The 22,091-nt window shown below is 47.2% G+C and overlaps 1 protein-coding gene across 3 annotated transcripts in view; it reads right to left on the bottom strand.

The window, feature by feature from the left end:
* RBCK1 (RANBP2-type and C3HC4-type zinc finger containing 1) overlaps positions 1–21,358 on the bottom strand; it is a 35,464-nt gene extending 14,106 nt beyond the window's left edge. Inside the window, exons 1-9 of one of the 3 annotated variants that reach the window (XM_061630856.1) lie at positions 21,212–21,358; positions 16,094–16,289; positions 15,414–15,507; positions 14,127–14,297; positions 13,630–13,828; positions 12,814–12,956; positions 12,537–12,710; positions 6,781–6,941; positions 4,578–4,689 (exon numbers count right to left, since the gene is read on the bottom strand). In XM_061630856.1, coding sequence (XP_061486840.1) covers positions 4,578–4,689; positions 6,781–6,941; positions 12,537–12,710; positions 12,814–12,956; positions 13,630–13,828; positions 14,127–14,297; positions 15,414–15,507; positions 16,094–16,275 — 1,236 coding nt within the window. In that variant the 5' untranslated portion in view covers positions 16,276–16,289; positions 21,212–21,358. Of the gene's footprint in view, positions 1–4,577; positions 4,690–6,780; positions 6,942–12,536; positions 12,711–12,813; positions 12,957–13,629; positions 13,829–14,126; positions 14,298–15,413; positions 15,508–16,093; positions 16,290–20,562; positions 21,158–21,211 lie in introns of those variants that run through there. The other 2 variants (XM_061630853.1, XM_061630854.1) reach the window with 2 other exon arrangements.
* Between the last annotated feature and the right edge of the window lie 733 nt (positions 21,359–22,091).

The following is a 22,091-nucleotide window of genomic DNA, read 5'->3' as shown; positions in this document are numbered from 1 at the left end:
CTCATGGAATCTACCCCTGAAAGAATCGTGTGAGAACAATTTTATCCATGGAGCCCACTGCTCCAGAGTACTACAAGAGCCATTTGGCTGAAAAATCAGGGTAACTGGTAGACTGAACAATCCGGTGTGTAGTAGCTCAATCAATTGGGCCACTTTTAATCAGTCAGGAGCAATTTGTGAGGGAGTCAGCATGGCACAGTGATTAGGAGTATCAAATTAGGAGTGGGGAGATCCAGGTTCAACCCCCCCCAGCCATTAAGTTCACTGGATGGCCTTGGGCCAGTCAGGCTCTCTCAACCTAATCCACCTCACAAGGTTGTTGTGAAGATAAAATTGGGGAGGGGGGAAGAAATACATACACCATCCTGAGCTCCTGGGAGGAAAGCCAAGTGGGAAAAATGCAATATAGAAATTTAAACTGGTAGGGCTGAGATTTCTGGAGATCTCTTTCCACCCACCCCCCCTCTGGGGTGTTACTGTGGAAATGAAGTTTTATAAAATCAACAGGACTGTCAGCCATTGCTATTGTTCTCTTTTTCATTCAATGTTATAGTAACACATTAGAGCCAAAATATCACTTCAGACCCAAACTGCTCCTCAACTGACTTATTAAAACTAGTTGAAGCTTGCAAACCTTCTACTTTGTGCTGCACATTCTATAGATGGCCTCAGATCTGTTCCAATTGTCAGGCATCCTTTTAGGACTCACTTGGCTCTAAAACCCTGCTCAGCAACTCATCAGCACCACCCCCAGGAGTGGTCATACAAATATAAGAACATGGGCCTGTGGCCTCTCTAGTCCAGCATCCTGTTCTCACAGTGGCCAACCGGATGCCTCTTCTGGAAACCCTAAAGGCAGGATCTGAGCACAAGAGCACTCTCCCCTCCAGTTGCTTCCAGCAACTGGTATTCAGAAGCATCCTGCCTCCAACCATGGTGTGAAGCAAGTCTTTGGAATGAAGCAAGGCCTGGCGGAGCTTTTTAGAGTTGTCCGAGGGCTACTCCATTCTGGCCCACAGGACATGGCAGATACATCGGTAGCCCGCTGTAATGAGTTTGCTGAGCACTTCCAGCATAAGATCTTATGCATTCGTCGGGACCTAGATTCCCATTTTATGACAGTTAGTCCTAATGAGGTGTCTGGAGTACAGTCTAGTCATGTTTTGTTGGATGAGTTTCAGTCGGTTCAGTTCGAGGACGTGGACAAGGTGCTTGGACAGGTACGTGCAACCACTTTGGTACTAGATCCTTGCCCCTCTTGGCTTATAAAAACTAGCAAGGATGGAACAGCCAGCTGGGCCAAGGAAGTGATAAATGCCTCTTTACCAGAGGGAGTGGTCCCTGGCTGTCTGAAAGAAGCGGCGGTGAGACCACTCCTGAAAAAACCTTCCTTGGACCCAGAGGACTTTAACAACCATAGACCAGTGGCAAATGTTCCATTCTTGGGCAAGGTCCTGGAACGAGTGGTTACCGACCAGCTCCAGGCGCTATTGGATGAAACCGATTATCTAGATCCATTTCAGTCGGGTTTCCGACCCGGTTTCGGCACTGAGACGGCCTTGGTCGCCCTGTGTGATGACCTATGTCGGGAGAGAGACAAAGGGAGTGTAACTCTGTTGATTCTCCTTGATCTCTCAGCGGCTTTTGATACCATCGACCATGGTATCCTTCTGGAGAGGCTTGCGGAGTTGGGTGTTGGAGGCACTGCTTGGCAGTGGTTCCGCTCCTACTTGGCGGGCCATCTCCAGAAGATAATACTTGGGGAACATTGCTCGACCCCGTGGGTTCTCCAATATGGGGTCCCGCAGGGTTCGGTCTTGTCTCCCATGCTTTTTAACATCTATATGAAGCCGTTAGGTGCGGTCATCCGGAGTTTTGGAGTGCATTGTCATCAGTACGCTGATGACACGCAGCTCTACTTCTCCTTCTCATCTTCTTCAGGTGAGGCGGTCGATGTGCTGAACCGTTGTCTGGACGCGACAATGGACTGGATGAGAACTAACAAACTGAAACTCAATCCTGATAAGACTGAGATGCTGCTGGTGGATGGTTTCTCTGGTCAGATGGTGGATACATACCCTGTCCTGGACGGAGTTACACTCCCCCTAAAGGATCAGGTTCGTAGTTTGGGAGTCGTTTTAGACTCTTCCCTGTCACTTGAGGCTCATGTAGCCTCGGTGGCACGGAATGCGTTCTACCAACTTCGGTTGGTAGCCCAGCTACGTCCCTATCTGAGTCAGGAGGACCTTACATCAGTGGTTCATGCTCTGGTAACCTCACGTTTGGACTACTGCAACGCGCTCTACGTAGGGCTACCTTTGAAGACGGTTCGGAAGCTACAGCTAGTGCAAAATACGGTGGCCAGACTGCTAACAAGAACTAAGCGGTCTGAGCATATAACACCTGTTCTGGCTCGCTTGCACTGGCTTCCAATACGCTACCGGGCCAGATTCAAAGTGTTGGTTCTAACCTATAAAGCCTTATACGGTGCGGGACCACGATACCTGCAGGAACGCCTCTCCCATTACGAACCGGCTCGTACACTACGGTCTACTACGAAGGCCCTCCACCGGGTCCCGACCCATAGGGAGGCCCGGAGGGTAGTAACAAGATCCAGGGCCTTCTCAGTGGCGGCCCCCGAATTGTGGAATAGTCTCCCCGAGGAGGTACGCCTGGCGCCGACACTATTATCCTTTCGGCGCCAGGTTAAAACCTTTCTCTTCTCTGAGGCATTTTAATCTAAGTTATTTATGTAAATGCTATAATTTTTATTTTAGATGGTGTATTTTTATATTTGTTATACTGACTTTGTAATTTTATTATTGTATATGTTGCTATGTTTGCCGCCCAGAGAGCTGTTTGCTAGTCGGGCGGGATATAAGCTGAATAAATAAATAAATAAATAAATGTTGACAAACTTCCAGGGAAGGGGAGACATGGGCCAAGGACTACTTCACCCCTTCATTCCCAGTATGAACACCTGCAAAGGCCTTGGCAGAGCCCTCTCCTTATCATGGCCCCCAGTTGCTGATTCCTGTTTGTTGTTGTTGTTATGTGCCTTCAAGTCAATCACGACTTATGGCGACCCTATGAATCAGCGACCTCCAACAGCATCTGTTATGAACCACCCTGCTCCGATCTTGTAAGTTCAGGTCTGTGGCTTTCTTGATGGAATCAATCCATCTCTTGTTTGGCCTTCCTCTTTTTCTACTCCCTGCTGTTTTCCCCAGCATTATGGTATTTTCTAGTGAATCAGGTCTTCTCATGATGTGTCCAAAGTATGATAACCTCAGTTTCATCATTTCAGCTTCTAGTGATAGCTCTGCGTTAATTTGTTCTAACACCCAATTATTGGTCTTTTTCAGTCCATGGTATCTGCAAAGCTCTCCTCCAACACCACAATTCAAATGAGTTGATTTTTCCCTTGTCCACTTTTTTTGCTGTCCAACTTTCACATCCATACATAGAGATCGAGAATACCATGGTCTTCATGATCCTGACTTTAGTGTTCAGTGATACATCTTTACATTTGAGGACTTTTTCTAGTTCTCTCACAGCTGCCCTCCCCAGTCCTAGTCTTCTTCTGATTTCTTGACTATTGTCTCCATTTTGGTTAATGACTGTGCTGAGGTATTCCAGTGCATTTCCCCATCAGTTTCCTCACTGCAAAAAACTCCTTTTTTCTTTCCTTTTTTTGGAACTAGGCTTGTTGCACAAGAAATCCAAGCCCACTTTCTGCAATCAGAATTTCCCAGCATGCAAAGCAGCAACCGTCTGGAAGCGCCCTTTGTTCACATGGGACCTTGTATCTGGAAACTCCAATAAGGGATGGGCTCTATGTCTGTTAAAGTGGGAAGCGAGTTAAGAGTCACATTGGACCTCTATCCCCTGAGTCAGGGGCAGCTAACCTCTAGCTCTCACAATGTTGGACTCCCTTCCATCAGTCCCAGCAGCCAGAATGGCCAGGGGCGACAGGCGCTATCATAGAATAGTAGAGTTGGAAGGGGCCTTTAAGGCCATCAAGCCGAACCCGCTGCGCAATGCAGGAATCCAAATCAAAGCATTCCCAACAGATGGCTGTCCAGCTGCCTCTTGAAGGCCTCCAGTGTCGGAGAGCCCACTACCTCTCTAGGTAATTGGTTCCATTGTCGTATGGCTCTAACAGTTCGGAAGTTTTTCCTGATGCTGAGTTGAAATCTGGTTTCCTGCAACTTGAGCCCATTATTCCGTGTCCTGCACTCAGGTGATCGAGAAGAGATCCTGGCCCTCGTCTGTTTGGCAGCCTTTCAAGTACTTGAAGAGGGCTATCATATTTCCCTTCAGTCTTCTCTTCTCCAGGCTAAGCATGCCCCGTTCATTCAGTCTCTCCGCATAGGACTTTGTTTCCAGTCCCCTGATCATCCTTGTTGCCCTCCTCTGAATGTGTTCCAGTTTGTCTGGAACAAGGTGTAGTCCAGCTGCATCTAGAGCGCCACCACTGGTTCCCCAGCCCAGCCTGAGGTCACTCCCAAGCCTGCGTCCCTGGCTTTGCAATGCACGCAAGCCAGCCCTCTGCCAGGGCCTGCCTTGACACATACCGCTTTGACCTCGCGCTCCAGTAGCTGCCCTGGACAGGAGTATTTCTCGTCAATGTAGGGGCAACGCACTTCAGGCTCCAGGCTGTTGAGGATGGTTCCTCTCAAGCAGTCCCTGGAGAGAGACACAAGAAGGACAGGAACAGGAGCATCCTCATAACGTTCAGTCGCAGTCTAGAGCAGGGGTGGGGGGAAAGCTTCAGGCCTGCAAAGCCCACTTTGCTGTTTGCTAGAGCAGGGGTGGGGAACCTTTTGCCTTCCAGATGCTCCTGAACTACAACTCCTATCAACTTTGGCCATTGGCTGGGCTTGCGAGGGCTGATGGGAGTTGTAGTCAGAGGTGTAGTCATCTAGGGTCCCGGGGGGGGGATCTTAGACACCTTACTTTTTTGGGAGCAGGGTCTCTATGTCTCCAGCATCCTTCCCTGCTGATTGCAGCCAATCAGAGTGAAAGGAGTGGAGTCAGACAGTGAGAAGACTCTTCTCAGTAGCTAACACACTTCCCTTTCATGCTGATTGGCTCCTAGGGACATCTGTTGTTGTGGGAGAGGACACGTGCAGGAAGCACAGAGGAGTTTGGAGGCGATGACAGAGAGCAAGCAAGAAAGGAAAAGTGGAAAAGGAGGGAGGGGAGGGGAGAAGGTGGGGTCTCTCTGCTGCACAGCTCCAGTTTGTTTGTTAACAAGGATCTTATTCTCAACCCAGCAACAAAAAGGGGGGGAGGGGGTAGATGTGTGGTTTTGTTCCAGCCCAAAGCCAAGAGTTGTAGGGGAGGAGAAAGAAAAGGGAGAGGAAAAAGGGAGAGAGAGAATGTGTGTGTGTGCAGGTGTGTGAGTGACGGTGTTTCAGCTTTAAATGATGTTCTATATGTGTGTGTCATGCATGGTAAGGTGAAATGCAAATGAATATGCCTAAGTGTGTGGGTGTTGCAACATCACCAGAGGTTACGATCAGGAATTTCCATGTTTAAGTTTCCTCCTAAAACTCATAAGCTAATGTATTTACTTGAGTATGGCAACCAAGAAGGGAACTCAGCAAAGGAAGTTCATTACCTTACAGCATCTTAGCACACTTGACCATGTACACGCGCAGAAAATAGTAGAAAATACTAGCTGAAAGGCAACAGGTGGAGATCTGCATTGATCGTTGCAATGCATCACTATGGGAAAATGCTCCAAAGAAAGATAAGAGACTGAAAGCTCATTTTATTGTATAAACTTAGAAGGGGGAGTGGCTATGACTACCACGAAGGGACCCTGCACTTCTGAATTTGCCACTTCCTACTGGTATAGTTCAGCAACACTGGAGGGTCAAAGGTTCCCTGCATCTGTACTAATTTATTAATTTGTTTAATTATTATTATTATTATGTATTGCATTTGGGACAAAAAAAGTCCCAAAGCAACTTAATGGCAATAATTTTTTTAAAAAAACCCTACAGTGCTCATTCGATAGTACAATGAAAAGGACAAATCCTACCCCACTTACAGATGAGCACCACAGTAAAGGATAAAATCATACAGTGGTAAAATCTCAAAAGGTAACCACCAAAATTCTGGCTAGATAAAAATATATCAGCCCAGCCCCTAAATATTGACTATAATAGCAGCAGGCATGTTTCCCGGGGAAAGCATTTTACAAATGTGAGGGGGAAGCACTGGAAAAGCCCATTTTCTTGTTGCCATCCCCTGCACCTCCCTGGGATGAGGCACACGGAGAAGGGCCTGTGATTTAGTCCACAGTGTCTGGGTTGGTTCATGTGGAAAGAGGCAGTGCTGGAGGAGATCCCTACGTTCCAGCAACTAAATGGGCTGCCTTCAAGTCGATCCCGACTTATGGCAACCCTATGAATAGGGATTTCATGGTAAGCGGTATTCAGAGGGGGTTGACCATTGCCTCCCTCTGAGGCTAGTCCTCCCCAGCCGGTACACAGCAACAAATCGAGCGTTGGACCAAACCTCAGTCCTTCAGCTTATGCATCGTCCCCAGGCAGCACAGCACAACTCCCATCAGCTCCAGACAGCACGGCCATCTTGAACTACAACTCCCATCACCACCACTGCCTTGGACTACAACTCCCCTCAACCTTTAAAACTGCCCCTAGCGCGACTAGGCGAGCCGCTGATTCCCCTCCAAGCTTAGTGCCATTCAACACACCTCAGGTAGGTGACGGGGCCGACTGGCAAGGCACTTCTGGAAAAACGTACCTGCAGAAGGAATGCAGACATTCCCGCAAGGTCACCCCCTCCCCAGGCTCCAGGCTCACAAAGCAGATGGGGCACTCCAGGGCCTTGTCGGACGGCACCAAGTTCTGCCCATCCAGCTGCAGGAGCGTCTGGTAGTTATTCTGCTTCTGCTGCTCCTTAGCCTGCATCAAAGGAACGGATAGAGAGAGCGCACTAATAGATGTCAATGCACATCTACAGGAACTTATTATTATTATTATTAGATTTATATCCCACCCTTCCTCCCAGTAGGAGCCCAGGGCAGCAAACAAAAGCACTAAAACATCATAAAAACAAACTTTAAAATATATTTTTAAAAACCGCTTTAAAAACATCTTAAAAAAAGAATTCCAGCACAGACACCGACTGGGATGATGTCTCTACTTAAAAGGCTTGTTGAAAGAGGAAAGTCTTCAATAGGCACCGAAAAGATAACAGAGATGGCGCTTGTGTGATATTTAAAGGGAGGAAATTCCACAGGGTTGGTGCCACTACACTAACTCGTTCTCAAGCTTCTCTTTGCACCAAGAACTATAGCTGGATTCTGAAGAGGAGATGGCTCTCTTCCATCGGCACTAAAGGGATCAGATAATTAAGTTTGGCCTCCCTTGGGCACAAAGCAGCAACCCTTACAGATGCTGCAAAAAGTGGCCTCCAGGTTTCTGCAAGACAGATTCCCACTTTTGGTGTGTCCTAAGGGGGGTGCTCCAAACTGCCTGCGAACCAAGATGGGAGAACTGGAGTGCTTGGTCTTAGAGAAGAGCATTGATATAGTGAGCATAACGGAGACCTGGTGGAATGGAGAAAACCAGTGGGATACTGTTATCCCTGGATATAAACTATATCGGAAGGACAGGGAAGGACGTATTGGTGGCGGAGTCGCTCTATACGTGAAAGAAGGCATTGAATCCAGCAAGCTCGAAACCCCAAAAGAGGCAGACTCCTCCACAGAATCGTTGTGGGTGGTGATACCGTGCCCCAGGAGGGACTTAATACTGGGAACGATCTATCGTCCCCCTGATCAAAATGCTCAGGGAGCCCTTGAGATGAGATATGAAATTGAGGAAGCATCCAAACTAGGAAATGTGGTAGTAATGGGTGACTTCAACTACCCGGACATAGACTGGCTGCATATGTGTTCCAGTCATGACAAAGAAGCAAAGTTTCTAGATATTCTAAATGACTATTCCCTAGATCAGTTGGTCATGGAACCGACCAGAGGGACGGCAACCCTGGATTTAATCCTCAGTGGGGACCGGGACCGGGACCTGGTGCGAGATGTAAGTGTTGTTGAACCGATTGGGAGCAGTGACCACAGTGCTATTAAATTAAACATACAAGTAACTGGCCAATTGCCACGAAAATCCAACACGGTCACATTTGACTTCAAAAGAGGAAACTTCACAAAAATGAGGGGATTGGTAAAAAGAAAGCTGAAAAACAAAGTCCAGAGGGTCACATCACTCGAAAATGCTTGGAAGTTGTTTAAAAACACTATATTAGAAGCTCAACTGGAGTGCATACCGCAGATCAGAAAAGGTACCGCCAGGGCCAAGAAGATGCCAGCATGGTTAACAAGCAAAGTCAAGGCAGCTCTTAGAGGCAAAAAGTCTTCCTTCAGAAAATGGAAGTCTTGTCCAAATGAAGAAAATAAAAAAGAACACAAACTCTGGCAAAAGAAATGCAAGAAGACAATAAGGGGTGCTAAAAAAGATTTGAGGAGCACATTGCTAAGAACATAAAAACCAACAACAAAAAATTCTATAAATACATTCAAAGCAGGAGACCATCTAGGGAGACAATTGGACCCTTGGATGATAAGGGAGTCAAAGGTGTACTAAAGAACGATAAGGAGATTGCAGAGAAGCTAAATGAATTCTTTGCATCTGTCTTCACAGTGGAAGATATAGGGCAGATCCCTGAACCTGAACTAACATTTGCAGGAAGGGATTCTGAGGAACTAAGACAAATAGTGGTAACGAGAGAGGAAGTTCTAAGCTTAATGGACAATATAAAAACTGACAAATCACCGGGCCCGGATGGCATCCACCCAAGAGTTCTCAAAGAACTCAAAGGTGAAATTGCTGATCTGCTAACTAAAATATGTAACTTGTCCCTCGGGTCCTCCTCCGTGCCTGAGGACTGGAAAGTGGCAAATGTAACGCCAATCTTCAAAAAGGGATCCAGAGGGGATCCCGGAAATTACAGGCCAGTTAGCTTAACTTCTGTCCCTGGAAAACTGGTAGAAAGTATTATTAAAGCTAGATTAACTAAGCACATAGAAGAACAAGCCTTGCTGAAGCAGAGCCAGCATGGCTTCTGCAAGGGAAAGTCCTGTCTCAGTAACCTATTAGAATTCTTTGAGAGTGTCAACAAGCATATAGATAGAGGTGATCCAGTGGACATAGTGTACTTAGACTTTCAAAAAGCGTTTGACAAGGTACCTCACCAAAGGCTTCTGAGGAAGCTTAGCAGTCATGGAATAAGAGGAGAGGTCCTCTTGTGGATAAGGAATTGGTTAAGAAGCAGAAAGCAGAGAGTAGGAATAAACGGACAGTTCTCCCAATGGAGGGCTGTAGAAAGTGGAGTCCCTCAAGGATCGGTATTGGGACCTGTACTTTTCAACTTGTTCATTAATGACCTAGAATTAGGAGTGAGCAGTGAAGTGGCCAAGTTTGCTGACGACACTAAATTGTTCAGGGTTGTTAAAACAAAAAGCGATTGCGAAGAGCTCCAAAAAGATCTCTCCAAACTGAGTGAATGGGCGGAAAAATGGCAAATGCAATTCAATATAAACAAGTGTAAAATTATGCATATTGGAGCAAAAAATCTGAATTTCACATATACGCTCATGGGGTCTGAACTGGTAGTGACCGACCAGGAGAGAGACCTCGGGGTTGTGGTGGACAGCACGATGAAAATGTCGACCCGGTGTGCGGCAGCTGTGAAAAAGGCAAATTCCATGCTAGCAATAATTAGGAAAGGTATTGAAAATAAAACAGCCGATATCATCATGCCGTTGTATAAATCTATGGTGCGGCCGCATTTGGAATACTGTGTACAGTTCTGGTCGCCTCATCTCAGAAAGGATATTATAGAGTTGGAAAAGGTTCAGAAGAGGGCAACCAGAATGATCAAGGGGATGGAGCGACTCCCTTACGAGGAAAGGTTGCAGCATTTAGGGCTTTTTAGTTTAGAGAAAAGGCGGGTCAGAGGGGACATGATAGAAGTGTATAAAATTATGCATGGCATTGAGAAAGTGGATAGAGAAAAGTTCTTCTCCCTCTCTCATAATACTAGAACTCGTGGACATTCAAAGAAGCTGAATGTTGGAAGATTCAGGACAGACAAAAGGAAGTACTTATTTACTCAGCGCATAGTTAAACTATGGAATTTGCTCCCACAAGATGCAGTAATGGCCACCAGCTTGGATGGCTTTAAAAGAAGATTAGACAAATTCATGGAGGACAGGGCTATCAATGGCTACTAGCTGTGATGGCTGTGCTCTGCCACCCTAGTCAGAGGCAGCATGCTTCTGAAAACCAGTTGCCGGAAGCCTCAGAAGGGGAGAGTGTTCTTGCACTCGGGTCCTGCTTGCGGGCTTCCCCCAGGCACCTGGTAGGCCACTGTGAGAACAGGATGCTGGACTAGATGGGCCACTGGCCTGATCCAGCAGGCTCTTCTTATGTTCTTAATTACTCTAGAATATCTCACAAGAAAGACTAGGACCTGCCACCCGGCCACCTAGCCTGGAGAAGAGAAGACCAAGGGGAGATATGATAGCACTCTTCAAGTACATGAAAGGTTGCCACACAGAGGAGGGCCGGGATCTCTTCTCGATCATCCCAGAGTGCACAACACGGAATAATGGGCTCAAGTTGCAGGAAGCCAGATTTCGACTGGACATCAGGAAAAACTTCCTAACTGTTAGAGCCACACGGCAACAGAACCAATGACCTAGAGAGGTAGTAGGCTCTCCGACGCTGGAGGCCTTCAAGAGGCAGCTGGACAGCCATCTGTCGGGAATGCTGGATTCCTGCACTGAGCAGGGGGTTGGACTTGATGGCCTTAAAGGCCCCTTCCAACTCTACTATTCTATGATTCTATGACCCCCAATTCCTTTCTTGACACCCAGATGGGGAAAAGGTTCTGGTACTTCCTCAAACAGTCTAGAGTTAAATTAATAGCTGGGCTCCTACTGAGAGGAAGGTGGGATATTTAATAATAATAATAATAATAATAATAATAATAATAAATTCACACCATACATTTATTCCACTATTATTCTACTTGAAACAGTCATGGCTTCCCCAGAGAATCCCGGAAGTGTAGTTGTGAAGGATGCTGAGAGTTGTTAGGAGACCACTAGTCCAGTAGCCAGAGTGGTTTAACAGTCAGTTCCTCTTCCCAGAGAACTCTGGAAACTGTAGCTCTGTGAGAAAAATAGGGTCTCCTCTCAGCACCCTTCACAAACTACCTTTCCCAGGATTCTTTGGGGGAAGCCAATGGGCTAGATGGGTGTGAATGAGGGTTGTGGCTAAGGAGAGCAAAGAAGAAAAGGATTAAAATAAAATTAAAAAATAGGAAAACTTAAAATGATTCATTATCAAAAGAAACATACATCAGCATTCTAAATAACAATCCAACTTCAGCAACTATGTGAAGCTCTGTAGAATGACAAACTTTGTAATTTGTTTCTAGAGCGCCACAAATTCTCCACCCACGCCTTAGACCACATCAGACCATTGGTTCAACCAATCAGCGAGTAGGAAAAGGATTGCGGGATGTTGGGGAACAGAGGGATGTGGCGCCTTCTTCTCTGGACTCCATCTTAGCTTCATCTCTTTTTCACACACGCAGTTTCTCTCCAACGTCTTTTTGTGCCCTAACTTATCTCTTCTCTAGAACACACACACACGCATGCAGAGAGGAGCTTAGACAGGCTTTTGGGGTGGGTTAGGTTTTTTATATTGTTGAGATTTTAATGTTTTAATGTATCTGTATGTTTTTATTCTGTACGTCGCCCAGAGTGGCTGGACAACCAGCCAGATGGGCGACTAATAAATCAAGTAAATAAATAAATAGAGATTCCATTCTTGCTCTCCTTGAACTCTAATAATGCCACTTGCTTGCCTCGATGGAGAATAGAAAGGGGTGTGTGAGTTTGTGTAGAAACAACCCTACTGATCAAAGGTAAAACTTCAATTCGTTCCTCTGCCCAAATCTGCATGTGGCCCTCAGGAGGCTGCCCAGAGGGAATGTCGGCCCTCACCTCTGACCTAAAGCCCTTAACAATTTGGGAGCAATGTATTTGCAGGACTGCCCTGCCCCATACCCCTATGTGCCCGCTTGAGCACTTGGATCTGCGGAGCAAGAACTGTTACATGTGCCACATAATACTCATTCTGTATGTGTAAGAAATTATTCTTTCAGTGTGGCAGCACCTACTCTTTGGAACTCCCTGCCTATTGACATCAGACAGGCGCCTTCTCTGTATTCTTTTTGCCGCCTGCCTCAAACATTTCTGTTGAGGCAAGCCTATCCAGACACAGAGAAGCTGTTCTTTTTCATCATTTTTAAACATTTTAATTACTTGTTTTCAACTGTTTTTATTAATAATTTCAATATTTTTTGTAAACCGCTTGCAGGTTTTTCACAGTCAAGCGGTATATACATTTTGTTAAACAACAACGACAAAAATCTACGCAGTCCCCACTGGCTGTGCTCTAGCGTCCCACCTGCTCATACTGGCGTGTGGCTTCCTCTTCCTTCTGTAGGCGCTCTTGCTCCTCCTCATCCGGCTGATAGGCTTCCGGCATGACATAATCCTTGGGACGCTCCGTGCAGCACATCTCACAGCCGGGCCGTGTGGGCTTGTTGACATAGGTGCAACTTGGGCACTCCCAACCAACCTAGGAAGCCGCCCCCGCAGGCGAGAAAAGAAGGACGATGGGAGCACCCCAAAAGAGAAAGAACCTCGCCCGTCTGCGCCTCCGCCTCCTCGCAGTCCCTTACCATTGGGGGCCTGACAGGGAGAGGTGATGTGGGGTCACTCCTCTCCTCCGGGGGATCCAGGGTGCCCAAGGGCTCCGTTGGGGTTGAGGCTGCCCATTTTGACACCCCCCTTGGTAGCAGGACACCATCTTTGATGCCTAGCTCTAATGGCGTTGCCACCAAAAAAAAAAAAGGAGAGAAAAGGGAGGTATTTATACGATGATCCTTCCTGCTATATATGGGTGCAGAACAGCCTTCACCAACATACCTCCTGCTAGATGCCTTGGACTGCAACACTCCCATCAGTCTGATTGGAGTTGCTGTCCAAAACATGTGGAGGGCGCCAGGCTGGCGAAGGCAAAATAAGGGGGAAACTTTGAAAGAAATCCTGTAGTTGCACGCACAACCTTGCACCTGTGCGTGCATAAACATCCCAGTGAAACACAGCATATTCAAACACAGCAAACATTATTTGCCATGAATAGGCCAAATCAAATCAATTAAACCTTGCTACCATACTGAGCCCTGCCTCAGATTTAAGCCCCTTAGTTCTCTCTTGAAAGGCCAGCTATGCAAATAGGAAAGGGACACAGGTTCTCCTCAGTTGCAGGGACCAGCACATCACCACAAAATCTGGACCAAAACCACGCCACCACACTGAACCATGAAATGCAATCCACATGGGCCCTTGGCAAAGATTCACCAGTGCATCGCTGCGTCCTCCAAACAGGAGCTACAGTCTCACTCATCAGTTTCCAGGGATGTTCTCCTATGTCCCAATGAAATCTCCCACACTGTTGTGCCAGCCATTCTCACACTGCGGCCCCGCAGGCTCACCTTCCAGCTGCCTGCGTTCATGGTCCCGCTCGAAGGTGTCTTTGCTAAGCTTGGCTGCCCTGGCAGACAGGAGGTACAGATAAACTGCATCGCCATCTTTCTGGATGCCATGATAGTGAAGAGTCTCATGGTCTCGAGGCAACCTCTGGCCCACTACCCACTTCTGTATGCTAGGAGGGAAGCCATAGTGGAGGAACATCTAGGCCAGGAGAAAGAGGAAGAAGAGAAAGCTTTAGAGTCGCAGAGGTCCCAGAGCCTCAGAAAGCAAGGAAGTCACAACTGGCTTTGGAGCAACTATGTGTTAAAAAATGTACATCTGTTGAGGACTTCTGTGCATCTCAAAAGCTTACTTTGCGGTTGTTAAGCAGTCGGCCAAATAAAAAGGTTATCAGTTTGTTCTATGCTCCTCACTAGACAGGAAGTTTAAGTAACTCCTTCTGTTTATCCAGCATTTTATTATATAGGACAATAGTTCCCAAACTTTTCCCCCCACTAACCAGTTGAAAATGGCTGAGGACCTTGGCAAACTGCTTAAAGATTATTCTGCCTGTTGTAGCAATTGTCATGCACTGGGCTAGATGGTGGATGGTTTCTAATTGCATGTTTACTGCTGCTTTCATTTCTTTCGTATTTTGTTTATTGCCATTCGCATTATCATGGAATTCAAACTGTAATGCAAGAAGATACAAGATGAGAAATAAAAGAATCAATAAAAATATAATTAGAACCAATTATGAATATTTTATGCCTACATGCCAGGGACCACCTGAATGAAGCATGTGGACCACTGGTGATCCATGGAGCACAGTTTGGGAACCCCTGATATGAACAATGTCCAATCGCACCCAGAGTAGTCCTATTGAAATCAATGAAATTCATTAATCTTAATAGGTTTAGTCATAGTTGGATATCGCTCAATATATATTTACACACTATACATATTATTATACGAATATAATACACAAATAAGAGATTATCATAGAGCTAGAAGCGGCCTGTAAGGCTATCAAATCCAATCCCATGCTCAATGCAGGAATCCAAATTAAATCATCCCCGACAGGTGGCTGTCCAGCTGCCTTGAAGGCCTCCAGTGTTGGAGAGCCCACTACCTCTCTAGGTCACTAGTTCCATTGTCGTATGGCTCTAACAGGAAGTTTTTCCTGATGTTCAGTCGAAATCTGGCTCTCAAATTGCTTTACCTCTTTCCCCACATTCTCCAGGAATGACGGTTTAAATCTATCCCCCTAACCAACAGAATTGGCTTGTTTCCTTTTGGGGTACCCAAGATGACAGCTTCAAAATCTGCATAAAGGCCTGTATTGCCTAATCAAGCTATTGAAAACACGTTGAATCTGGAAATGCTGAAACAACAGCAAGGGTCCCTGTACTGCCTCCAGTCAAGAGTTGCATTTATTCCACCCTACCACAGCATTATCATATCACTGCACATTCCCACGGTCTGGTATCAGGCATCTTTTTCTCCATGAGAACCAGAAACGTGATGTAAGAACAAGCTGCAATTCACACACATGCTCTGACTAAATATGGATCTCACACACTTGGGGACTTCTCTCTGGTGCAGGCGGATAATAAATTGCAATTACGGGGAAGGAAGGGAAGTGCTCAAATGCACACCCCACTCTCTTGTTGCAGTCAAGGTCTAGAACTTGCTGAGTGCAGGAACCACCCCCTTCCAAGAGGCTTGTGCATGCCCAGCCTCAGAATCCTGGATGACCCTGCAGCTTGAACTCAAGCTGTAAGTTTGATCTTGCAACAGCCCCTACCAGGTCTTTGAGGGATGCCAAGGTCATGCAAGGCTGAACCTTCAAGTAAATGGGGATCGTGGTCATCTGGGCATCTTCCACGCCCACCCACAGCCTAAGAGAAGAGAGGAAGTAATCTGTTAGATCCTGTCTGCTGCCGCTAATCTTGTCCACCCGCCCCCTCCTTGCAGAGTTCCTTATTCTCAGGAGAGCAGCTGTCTTTTAAAAGCTCTGTCAGCCCTGGGCATGTTCACACAACCAAGAGTCTGAGGTCATATCTTAGGGTTATTTGTCATGAGAGCACCACCATTCCTTGTATGAGCAGATCCGACATGGTTTCATCTGCTCAGTCCATCATGGACACACTGCATCTCTCTGTGTCCGGAGCGTGGACCCTTAGGCCTGCTAGATCTCTCTGCCAGGCCCTCAATACTCTCCCGAGATCACACTCCCTCTCTGGCTGAATGGAGGATAAAGACGGGTGGGCGAGTGCACGTGGAGACTAGCCTACTGGGCAAAGGTAAAAGGTACATTTGTTGCTCCGTCCACTTTTGCCTCTGGCCCCACTCACCACTGACACGTGGGCCCCAGAACATTGCCCAGAAAGGAATGCGGCCCTCAGGTTGAAGTGTTCCCCACCCCTCCTCTATAGAAACGCAGGCTCTGCCCATCAGCACTCACTCTCAGTTCTATTTTATTACCTGATCTCTTGCTTGGGGTAGGCTTCTTGCTTCAGCTGTACCTCGAGTGGGACACGTTGCTTGGCCAGCCAAACGGCACATTGCTGGGCTGTTGCCTCATCTCCTCCTTCGATGGCTTCTGCCAGCCTCAGGGCCTCCTGCTCCGCCGAGAGCAAGAAAGGGTCTGGCTGGGCTGGCTTCATGGCAGCCCATTCACCTGCAGAAGCCATGGCCACAGGGTGATGTGAGGACCAGCTATACACATTTTTATTGATCATTTGATGAATGAATGTATTCATTGCTCCTCCAGTAGGGATGTCTCAATTTTTGCAAAATGACAATATGGGCCTCTCCAGACTGGGGAATTTTTTGGGAAGGGGCGAGTGTATTCTGCAACATGGCATTGACGCAATCATAGTGCATTCATGCTGGATTGGTACCAGGCTGTCCACACATCATTCCGCTTTATTAGTTGTTCTGCGATGCTTCTCCAAAATGACCACACTCTTGCACTGCAGTGCAATAGAAGTGGGTCAAATCTCCCCCCAACCAAGACCATCCCGGAACATTTATGGTATAAAACTATTATGATCTGGCTTCACGCTTAATGTATGTAAGTTTCCCTTCTAAGAGTTTTTATAATGAATGCACTGATGGATAGAATATTATACATCCAGGTATGCGGACCTCCTCATGGTATCCAGTCAAGCCTTGAGACGCTTCTATAAAAGAGATTGGGATCAGTATTTCACCAGTCTCCCCCTGGACAGCTGGTTGAATGTATGAATAAATAAGTCCGAGCTTTGATTTCTTATCATAACTGATTCTACCGATTTGGCAAAGGCCTATATTGAGGATGTACCCATATGGAAGTCATATATCTGCACACTTTTTAACTTACTTTGAATTGATGCTGACTCAATGGCTAAGGCCACTGGATGCATTAGTAGTAAAGGTGTTTAATGTGTGAAGAATAATTATTATAAGATTTATAAAGATAATCCCCTGTTGAACTCCCATTTTTCCTGAGATATCCTTAAACCGTAGTATGTTCTTTGCTGGGACCTCCAACCATTAATTTGTCTAGACAGACCCCTCTCTGGGTTGCCAAATTTTTCACTGGGCCCTGCTCCTGTGCTTTTTTAGTAGCAGCTTGATCTGCATCTATCAGTAGGCATGAATAGCTTTTCCTGCTGATCTGTGTTGTTTAAACTGCTGCTGCTAACGGCACAAGAGCAGGCCACGCTATTCTCCTTCTGGTCTGTTGACTACTCTGCCACTCCCACCGCCATGCATGGTAGATTCCACGCAGTCCACTCAGAGCTACAAGTCAGATGATCATCTTCTGATCCCTGTGAACAAATGCTCCAGAGATGGGCCCACCACACTGCGATCAAATGCACAGCCTTCAGGGTCTGTTTGCCGAAAAAAAAGTGGGTTACAGGTAGGGAGTTGCACAAACCATTCCCTGATTATGAAACAGTCCTAAAGTCTGCATGCGCACACACAAACCTCTAAATCGACAGGGCACATTTCACATCTACTGATTAACTGCAGTCCGAGGATTACACAGGCCAACTGCTTTGTGAAGACCTGACACAGGACTCCATGGCTAAGAGAACTGAAATAAATACACAGTATCAGCAAGCTTTGTGTCACTTTCCTTTTTTGATTAAAAATAAGCCCCACAACTAACAAAGCACTTTTTTCTTTTTTCTTTCTCTTTGTCCTCTTCCGTGTTCTGTTCATTTCACCCCTGATAAAGATGATCAGCAGATTCAACCAACGTTTGCATACCCGACAAATTGATTTCTCCACCTGTCATTTTGTCTTCGTTTAAATGACTCCTTTTGGCTCTTTTAGCGATTTGTTTTTTATAGATATTCTTGAAAAATCAATGCTTTTTTTAAAAAAAATTAAAAACAAAACAGCCGCACGCTCAAGTTATGTAACTCCTTTAGCAGATTAATACGGAAGCTTTTATAAGCGTGAACTCTAACAGGAAAACACATCAGGGAGTCCCTCATGTGTACTGATGGGTGTTGTTTCAGCCTGAGAGAGTTTAAGTTTGAAGCACACACACGCACAGACTTGCTCGAAATTAGCAAACCACTTGCTCAAAAAAAAATTCTCCAAGTAGTGCGCAACTCTAGCTATATATATAAAAAGATGATTAAAATACACAAACTAATGTAAAGTAATATGCATGTGACACATGCATAATACCCGTTATAGGGATGCCTTGCTTTTCCATCCAAAGAATCTTACTTTTGCTTCTCAGGCAGTCTCTCTCTACAAGGCACTGTGTGTGGACACGGCTTCACCAGTTGAAGCCCATCATGTGGTTTCAGACAATCCTCTGCTGCCCAAAAGGTTGGCTCATGGGGGGGAGAGGTTTGTGACCAGAGTCTAAAATTGCCAAATTGCACCACAAAGGGCCAGGAAGAAAGAGGAAATGAAAGCATGGGTTCTATTCACTGAGGCTATCCGAGGTCACTTCTGAGCCTCCTTTTTTAAGGGAGCTTTGCTGTAGTGTGGTGTAGTGGTTAAGGTGTTGGACTACGCAGGGTTCGAATCCCCACATAGCCATGAAGCTCACTGGGTGACCTTGGGCCAGTCACTGCCTCTCAGCCTCATGAAAACCCTATTCATAGGGTCGCCATAAGTCGGAATCGACTTGAAGGCAGGACCTTTACATTTGTTCTTATTATTTCCAGAGTTAGACTGGCCAAAGATAAAGGCCATGTTTTTGGCGGGGTGTGTGTGTGTAAAGGGTAGGCTTTGGTCAAGGCCTGTTAAAATGCTGATCATAAGAAAATAAGAACATAAGAAGAGCCTGCTGGATCAGGCCAGTGGCCCATCTAGTCCAGCATCCTGTTCTCACAGTGGCCAACCAGGTGCCTGGGGGAAGCCCGCAAGCAGGACCCGAGTGCAAGAACACTCTCCCCTCCTGAGGCTTCTGGCAACTGGTTTTCAGAAGCATGCTGCCTCTGACTAGGGTGGCACAGCACAGCCATCACGGCTAGTAGCCATTGATAGCCCTGTCCTCCATGAATTTGTCTAATCTTCTTTTAAAGCCGTCCAAGCTGGTGGCCATTACTGCATCTTATTACACTTTTTATTACAATTTTACACTTGTTATTTCTGATATTTAATAAATACTTCTTTGGTTTACCAAAGGCCTGATCCTTGGCTGGGGGATATACATACCAGAAGGGAGGGCAAGGTAATTACCAAGGCTGAACAGAAACAGTATCTAATGGTGGCAGCGGTGAAGGGAGGAATAATAACAATTCAAGTATCCAGAGCAACCCAGAGTTGCATGTGTTATCTATAAAGATACAAGGGGGTTGGGAACAGCATAAGCACGCAGCCACAAAAGTAACCAGCTAGAGAAAGACTCAGGCAAAGTCTCTGGGAGTATTGGTTATAGGATGTGACTGGTGGTGCTGCCTAGCAGGGGGATCCAGTGAGATCTGTGCTAGAGCAGAGTGAGAAACCATATAAAGGACGGTCTGGACTGGTGGTATCCCTGGTGGTGCCTAGTGAAAGGCAGTAGCCACAAGCAGGTGGGAACCTGACAGGGAGAACCAGGGAAGGACATCACAGTCTCCTCTGACCCGTCTTTTCTCTAAACTAAAAAGCCCCAACTGCTGCAACCTTTCCTCGTAAGGGAGTCGCTCCATCCCCTTGATCATTCTGGTTGCCCTCTTCTGAACCTTTTCCAACTCTATAATATCCTTTTTGAGATGAGGTGATCAGAACTGTACACAGTATTCCAAATGCGGCCGCACCATAGATTTATACAACGGCATTATGATATCGGCTGTTTTATTTTCAATACCTTTCCTAATTATCCCTAGCATGGAATTTGCCTTTTTCATAGCTGCCGCACACTGGGTCGACATTTTCATCCTGCTGTCCACTACAACCCCGAGGTCTCTCTCCTGGTCGGTCACCGCCAGTTCAGACCCCATGAGCGTATATGTGAAATTCAGATTTTTTGCTCCAATATGCATAATTTTACACTTGTTTACGTTGAATTTTGCCATTTTTCTGCCCATTCACTCAGTTTGGAGAGGTCTTTTTGGAGCTCTTCGCAATCGCTTTTTGTTTTAACAACCCTGAACAATTTAGTGTCGTCAGCAAACTTGGCCACTTCACTGCTCACTCCTAATTCTAGGTCATTAATGAACAAGTTGAAAAGTACAGGTCCCAATACTGATCCTTGAGGGATCTTGTTTGGGGCAACTGCACCCGCGCCAACTGTGACCTTGGAGGCTGCAGGGGGGCCTTTCCTCACCAGACAATTTATCTCCAAGCCATACAGACAGAACCTCTGGGCATGGCCAAAGTGGAGAAGGAGGAAGCAGTAAATAAACGGAACCTTGCCGGCAGTGACCCTTCCTCCCACTCTAGCAGATACCCTCGGCAAAGGGACACACACACCCCACACGCACGCACGCACACACAATTGCCTCTGAACCCACCCTTCCCTCCCGGAGCTCCGACAGCAAAGACGGGGCAGCTTGCGAGCGACGCGCGGCGTTCTCCCACGCAGTCGGTTTCCTCGTGGCATTCCCAGTAAGCCGTGCCCGCCTGCAGCTTCGCCGAAAGGAAGGGGCCTCTCCCGGGGCTGGGGGCAACGTCGGGTCCGCTGGACGGAGGGAATCGGGGCGGAGGAGCTCCATGGGAGCCGTCCCAAAAGGCGGCAGCAGAGCCTGAAAGGCCGGCCGGGTCGGGTGGAGTGGGGCGAGGAGAGGCGGAACTCTTTTTAACCAAGGAAAAAGACCAAGAAAGCTCCAGCCCTAAGGAAGCCCCGTCGACTCCGCGTGTGGGGGGGTGCAGCTTCCCAAGGCCGGCTCCCCCTCGTGGACTCCGAAGAAGGGGCTGCAATGGGGCGCCTCCCTTCCCACAGGAAGCCCGCCCAGGAGGGGAGCAGCCGGGCCCGCCTCCAGGCAAGCCCCGGTGGGGAGGGGGCGTGCAAAAGTGCCGCCCGGCGGCGGGATCGCCTCTCCGAGGCAAAGAGCGGCGGCGGCGGAGGGCAGCAATGAAACGAGCCCTCCAGGGTCCCGCCCCCAGAAGATCCCCTCACCCCCGACGTGGAGGGGGTCTCCCCTGGACGCGCACGACACTCACCTCTGGGCGGAACGGCACCCGTCCCGGGAAACCGAAAGTAAAGGAGGAGAAGGAGGCGCGCAGGCCCCGAGCAGCGCCAAACGCGCGGATCCCTCCTCTCTTCCCCCCCCCCGCCGCGGAAAGTCACCCCCTCGGGGCAGAGGGGAAATCCCCCGTGACGTCACTGGCCCAGGTCCTCCAGCGAAGGCTGTGACGGGCGGGCCAGTCCCTGGATTGACGGGCCCATTGGCCGGACGCGATTCCCTCCTCCCAGTAGCACAGGTGTGGCCGTAGGCATAGGGGGAGGGCTTGCCACCTGATCCTCACAACAAACCTGCGGGGTAGGCCAAGAATAAGATATTGCATATACGCTTTTAGTGTAACATTCATGGAAATTTTTAGATATATTTTTATAATTGTTAATTTTTTTTGTTTTGTATATGATTCGTTTTGCTCTCATGTTATGTATATTGTTGAGAGATTTATTGTTATGTTTACTTAAAATGTGAACTATTTTTTTCTTATTATGTAGATATTGATTTTTTTATGTTGTAAACCGCCCAGAGAGCTTCGGCTATGGGGCTGTAAGCAAATGTAATAAATAAATAATAAATAAATAAATGAATAAATAAATAATAGGTTAGGCTGAGGAGCATACTTTTCCTTGTGAGAGCATTAAACAGGGCTTTTCCGTCTTCACAAGCACCCTGTAAGGTAGGCCAGGGGCATTGACTTTTGCCATATTGTAGGTGAGGCGGCAGCTGTTGCTGCTGCGAACTGAAAGCATTGCCTCGCCTCCGCCCACCAACGTTCATAGCAGAGGCCAGGTTGCAAGGGGAAGTGCTGGCCCAGGCACTTCCTGGTTCTTCTTAGCTGCCCTGTTACTGGCCCCGTTAACACC

This window comes from Rhineura floridana, chromosome 6 (assembly GCF_030035675.1).
Source record: "Rhineura floridana isolate rRhiFlo1 chromosome 6, rRhiFlo1.hap2, whole genome shotgun sequence".
Lineage (NCBI taxonomy): Eukaryota > Metazoa > Chordata > Lepidosauria > Squamata > Rhineuridae > Rhineura > Rhineura floridana.
Note: the sequence above shows the minus strand (reverse complement) of the source record. Positions and strands in the feature narration are given on the sequence as shown.